This window comes from Diachasma alloeum, unplaced genomic scaffold (assembly GCF_001412515.2).
Source record: "Diachasma alloeum isolate Michigan unplaced genomic scaffold, Dall2.0 Dall_scaffold_00381, whole genome shotgun sequence".
In the NCBI taxonomy this organism is placed as follows: domain Eukaryota; kingdom Metazoa; phylum Arthropoda; class Insecta; order Hymenoptera; family Braconidae; genus Diachasma; species Diachasma alloeum.
Genome location: NW_021680520.1, coordinates 332,068 through 338,395, shown reverse-complemented (window position 1 = coordinate 338,395; position 6,328 = coordinate 332,068). Strand labels below are relative to the sequence as shown.

General features: G+C 34.2%; 2 protein-coding genes across 2 annotated transcripts in view; one reads left to right on the top strand and one right to left on the bottom strand.

The window, feature by feature from the left end:
• LOC107041848 (peptidyl-prolyl cis-trans isomerase E) overlaps positions 1-6,328 on the bottom strand; it is a 14,938-nt gene that overhangs the window by 5,592 nt on the left and 3,018 nt on the right. Inside the window, exon 2 of the mRNA XM_015262623.2 lies at positions 1,823-1,992. Coding sequence (XP_015118109.1) covers positions 1,823-1,992 — 170 coding nt within the window. The remainder of the gene's footprint in view (positions 1-1,822; positions 1,993-6,328) is intronic.
• LOC107041845 (3-sulfolactaldehyde dehydrogenase) overlaps positions 1,860-6,328 on the top strand; it is an 11,307-nt gene continuing 6,838 nt past the window's right edge. Inside the window, exon 1 of the mRNA XM_015262619.2 lies at positions 1,860-1,994. The gene's annotated coding sequence lies outside the window, so the exon portion shown is untranslated. The remainder of the gene's footprint in view (positions 1,995-6,328) is intronic.

The following is a 6,328-nucleotide window of genomic DNA, read 5'->3' as shown; positions in this document are numbered from 1 at the left end:
CCCCCCCCCCCGGCGCGGCTGCGCCCCCTGGACCCCGCTCTTACATCCCCGCCCGACCCCCTTTTCGGGCCTTCATGACAAAAAATAGTATATGTCATTTGGCCGATAGCGGAGGTTTGGCAAAAAAAAATTGCAAATTATTTAACAGCAAGGACCAGGGCAAGGCCGATGCCATTTTATTTGTAGGAATCTGTCAAGTCATGGTAGAAAAACCGATTTTTTGTAGATTTTTCGTAGCCGATGGCTATTTTCATGAGAAAAGAGCGATCGAGTGAGGTCCAAGATAGAGATTTTGAGTACAAAAACGTACTTTTAGTGCATAATTTTCGTAAAAACTTGTTTATGATGATTGGGTGGTATCCAGGAGGTAACATGTCCTTTACAGGGCACCAATTGTAAGAGGGAAGTACTTTTACGAGTCAGAAGATGATGTATGAATGTTTCCATACCATTATTATTTATTTATATCCATTTATTTATATTTCATGGGCTTTTGTACTTTTCACGTACAAAATCCAAAAAACTACGGGAACCTGCAATACCGATAGGGGGGACCCCTAACCTCTACGTGCGACGGGTTCCGTTACCACTTAAGGACCATCGAGCGAGGAGGAAATGAAGGAGGTGAGTCGGAGGGGTTTCTATTGTTTTCCTGCAGAAAACCGATTGCTGAACAAAAAAATTTTTCCCATTCGGATTGAAAATTCAGGCAATATTAGGGAGCTAATCAAATTTATTTGTATCTGTTCCACGCATTGAATGGTTTTCAGATTGTTTTTTTTTTTAATAAATGAAAAAATATTAATCCATGCGAAAAAGTGGCAACCTCGTCGGTAGTTATTTTTTCACCAGCAGCTGGTATCACTGGCTCGAGGGAGCTCCAATCACAGCGCTTCATCGCTCTCTTNGCGCATGCGCGCGTCGGTGGTGGGGGAAGTAGGGGTTAGATGGAAAGATCACTCTCATATTGTCGCCAGTATAGGCAATCATGCGCGCTGTGCCGCGCGACCATCTTCAAGTGAGCGCCGTAACGCACAATAACATCCTCGTAGTCATGGAAATCATTAATTGATCCATCAACCAATCGCACGGCGAATAAAAAGTTAACAATCAAAACAATCATTCATTGTCAATCAACTTTATGAAAAAGGACAATGCTCCTAAGCAACAATATTTTTCACTCAAAAAATCATTGATCACATGTTCTAAATGGGGCTAAAGTTTCATGACTTTGGCTGCATTTTTTCCTTGGGTTTTGCAGTTTTTTTTGTGATTTCCATAAGATCACGGGTTAAATGACCACTTTTTCAAAAATTCATAATAAATTAACCATGCTCCCCAGAAGTCTAAAACTTTGCACACGCCTTTTGCATCATTTAAAGAATACGTAAAAAAAAAGAAAAAAATGGCTGCTGTTTTTCCGACCCTCCGGACTCGCCCGATTATCCTTAAGATATTATATTCGTATTGATTCATGGTCTCGACTAACTTCTGACAGAACCTGGGTTAAACTCTGGCGAAATCCTGAATAAATCCTGATTAAATCCCGGCTACACACTGATTAAACCTCGATTGAACCTTGATTAACTCCGGATTGAAACGAATTTGAGTTTTGAAAGGGTCTGAATAGAGAATTATTTGACAGAATGAAATAATACGAAAAATTTTGACATTTCAGTCGATGATAGTATTATGACATGAAGAAGAATAGAATAGTAAAATAAGAATTCGAAAAAAGAGAACCCATTCGGAAGCAAACTGCTAATTTATTAGGAACAATCACTATAGTTGATCTAAAAAATACAATTGTCTAGTTGCTTACCATGTTATCGATTGCAGCCAATGCATCTTCAGCCAACTCAAACTCGATGAATGCAAACCCTCTGTGCTTCTCTGACTCATAATCAAGAGGAATTTGAACGTCGACTATTTCACCAAATGGAATGAATGCGGCATGGAGAATTTTCTCATCGACTTCCTCTGCAAGTCCACCTGTTAGTAAATCAATGATTTAATATACACAATTCAAGAAGAACGCAAAACCTATAGAACTCGGGTCTGGATTAATGAATTTTACGTTTCTTGAATTCCACATGCACTAAGAGAAAAACAGCAGAGTTCTAATACAAGTCTTACTCGTGTCAAAAAAAATTATTTGTTAACAATTATGAAAAGAGGATTTTTTGGGCCAAACATGCGAAGCCGTGCGCCGAGATTGAAAATTTTGATTGCGAAAATAGATTTAGTCTTTTAAAAAAAAATTTATTCCCTGTACAAACAACAAATGTAATTTCTAGCACTACTTCTTCGTTATTCGATGAATCGATACGTATTTTGCTTCCGGCAAACACTCGTTTTATATGAAACGAGGGATAATAGTGGTTTGTCGTTTCGGCTATTCAATAATCTTTATAATAATAATTACTATGACATCAATCTTGTAATTTACGAACAAAATATTTCTTGATAAACTTCCCTCTATAATAGATATTTTTATCCTGAAAAGGCAGCGTCTTGCATGAATGATCGGCCGCTTGAGCCAAATATTTCGTTGTTGTTGAAAGCAGAGCAATTATTCACGCTTGAACCTTTCAAATTCGAATGAAAGAATTTTTTTGTAATTTTCAACTAACGGCTTTCGCCCAAACAAGACTTGTTTGAGAACTTGTTGGTTTTTTTCTCGGTGTGCTCAAACTATAGCTGTCGAATTGGATTGGTACATTACGACTGCGTAGTAATCAGAACGTATATCGTAAAATTAGAAGAATTATTTTTTATTTATTTATTTCGTTCTTTATTGTACCTTCTAACGTTACATATTTGACACAAGGGTTTATGGCTTGAATGTTTCTAATTATCATATAGTAAAGAAAAAATAAGAAACCAAAGAAGGAGGAATCATAAAAATAATGATAAATATACAAGTAATGACGATAATCATCATAATTGGCGGGAATGTACTGCAAATTAGAAACTGTTTGCCCAAACTTTTATAGCTTTTACTAAAAAGAGAAAAAGTTTTTCATTTGTTTCGATGGAATTTGTTCCGAGTGCTGTATGTAAATTGAATTCGAATCCATGATACTGTTCCTAAAACCATTAAATAATGGACACACATAAAATTGTGGAGCAAGTGTAAAATTAGAAGGTGAATATTACAATTGCGATAGCATGAACAGGCCCCAATTGCTGGACGGTTAAGAGAAATTCACGTTTCGTGGTAGGATCTAAAATAAAAGAATCATCTAAATGGGGATATGATGGGTCCCATATCTTCAAGAATGTTTTCATTAGCAGAAAAAATTATTTGAAGTGAAAATAACAAAACAAAGAATAATTAAATTGAGAAATAGTTGAATGCAGCCAAAACTCTTAATTTTCGGACGACGGCCATATTTTTTTCATTTATTAAATGTCGATCAATAGAGAAAATTATTGATCACATGATTATACACGAGTAATATTATTGAAAGGTGAAATAATCAGTACAATTTTCATTTTATTTAGGAAATATTCAATGCAAGTTGAAATCCAGAAACTAACCGCCGTCCAGAAATTGACCTGTTTACTCTAGATGAAGTCTTGATGCAAAACATCACTTTGATACAGAAAATGCTGTGTCTGTATCAAAGTATCTCGTTTCATGATATTTGAATTTCCCCCTTGATGATCATATTTTTTGCTAATTTTCTCACACTCATAAGGTATTTCCATTTTTTCATGATTGAGCAAATGTTGAAATTGCTAATACAGGGTGTCCACCTGGAAATTTCAACAAAATTTCCTGACTTTTCCTGGTCAAATTGATGAAAATTCATGATCATGATTCTGAAATTCCCTGACCATACAAAACGTTTTTTTTATGAAAGAATGTGAAATTTATAGACTCTAAGGTGAAAAGCGTAGTAGGACGCTTTAGTGGGGACACCGGCATTTCATTTTGGAGGCCATAGAATGGGGATATTGAAATTCACCTTAGAGGGTTAAAACAGTTGATAAACGAGGATCACCTGACGGTGATAATCAATAAGCAATATATGTATCTATGCACATTAACTCCTTTACCGCACGAAATTGAAAGACACACGTCGGTAAAATAAACATGGAAATTGTGCTATAAAGGAAGTATGGCTAAGGAAATTTTCAAAGACTTTTTAATTCTAGCGAGGTTTCCCCTTAAGAGGTGATCACTCTGTCAACTTTTCAACAAAAATACGTAGAGCAAAAAATTTGTCTAGAAAATTAGGATGCAAGCATTTCTCTAGCGGACCAGGTTGGAACTCTCAGTGTTTTTGCTGTTTGTATATTGCTGGAAATGAGTATTTTTCTAATATTTCCACCATCGTGATATGCAAGAATTCGTTTGAAAAGTAGAATGCTGAATTTAGAATTTTCCATAGAAAAATCGCAAAAACAGTGGGTTCGCACTCTTCGAAGTAAATTTGAGATTAAATTCCAAGACTATGTTTTTTGTCAACAAAAGAATACTCAAAAATTTAGATAACTGGAGTAAACAAGCTTCAAATTTTAAAATCCCAGGAAGTTGTCGTAATTCCCTGACTACGTATGTTAACCTAGCAGGCAAAAGTAGCAGAATCGAATTTTCAATATTGGATACTTTGCAGCTTATTATCAGCTAATTTGATATGCCTTTAAAAATTTTTTTTGCTAATACCGTTTTTGAAAAAAAACGTGTCTCTGCTAGCTTTTTTGTAAGTCAGCAGAAAAATTATTGAAAAAATCAATAGAATTTGATTTTCGATATCGGATAATTTAAAGCTAATTAACAGCTAATTTTCTACGTTTTCACAAAATTTCCAGCTAACCCAGTTTTTGGAAAAACGGCGTCAATGCTAGCTTACTGCAAGTTAGCAGAAAAAATGGTTAAAAAATTAACAAAATTTGGTTTTCGACACGGGATAATTTAGAGCTCATATTAGCAGCTATTTTTTCACGTTTCAAAAAATAATTTTTCTTTTAAAACATTTTTTTTTTTTTTTTTCACAAAACGACGCATTTATATACTTTTTACCAAAATGTAGAAATGAACGAAATCTCATTTATAAAATTTGCAAAAAAATCAGTTTTGACATTGCATAATTGAAAAATCATTACCAGATAATTTGTTATAATTCCAAAAGTTTTCATTTTTATGCCGTTCGGAAAACAATAGCGTTGCGGCTTATTATGAACTAATTTTATATGCATTTAAAAATTTTCTGCTAATGCCATTTTTAAAAAAGCATATTTATGCTAGCATGATGCGTATACTAGCTTTTTTGTAAGTTAGCAGGATAATTTAAAGTTAATTAAGAGATGATTTTCTACGTTTTCAAAAAAATTTTCAGCCAACCCAGTTTTTGGAAAAACGGCGTCGATGCTACCTTACCGCAAGTTAGCAGAAAAAATCGTTCAAAAATTAACAAAATTTGATTTTCGACATGGGATAATTTNAAAAAATTTTCAGCTAACCCAGTTTTTGGAAAAACGGCGTCGATGCTACCTTACCGCAAGTTAGCAGAAAAAATCGTTCAAAAATTAACAAAATTTGATTTTCGACATGGGATAATTTAGAGTTCATTAGCAGCTATTTTTTCACGTTTCAAAAAATAATTTTTTTTTCAACAAATTTTTTTTTTCTCACAAAACGACGCATTTACATACTTTTGACCAAAATGTAGAAATGAACTAAATCTCATTTATAAAAGTAGCAAAAAAATCATTTTTGAGATCAGATAATTGAAAAATTATTAACAGATCATTATTTATAATTNGATGCTACCTTACCGCAAGTTAGCAGAAAAAATCGTTAAAAATTTAAGAAAATTTGGTTTTCGACATGGGATAATTTAGAGCTCATTAGCAGCTATTTTTTCACGTTTCAAAAAAAATTTTTTTTTCCAACAAATTTTTTTTTCTCACAAAACGACGCATTTACATACTTTTGACCAAAATGTAGAAATGAACTAAATCTCATTTATAAAAGTAGCAAAAAAATCATTTTTGAGATCAGATAATTGAAAAATTATTAACAGATCATTATTTATAATTCGAAATTTTTTGTTTTCGTAGTCAATTTTGAGAAAGGAGTCGAGTAGGGGGAACTCCCATAGGTGCATTATCAGCCTTATCAGGCTCGGTTATTTCTCATTCCATCTGCGAGAAATAGTGACACTGAATGGCGGAGGAAGGGGGCGCTCGTGCGGGGCGGTTGGGCCCTTGGGTGCGTCGTTGATTTTTGGGGGGAAATCTTGGTTTTTTGTGAAATAATTAAGGAAAAGTGGTTTTCCTCCTCAATGTAATCTTCGGAGAGAGTAATGAATTGGGG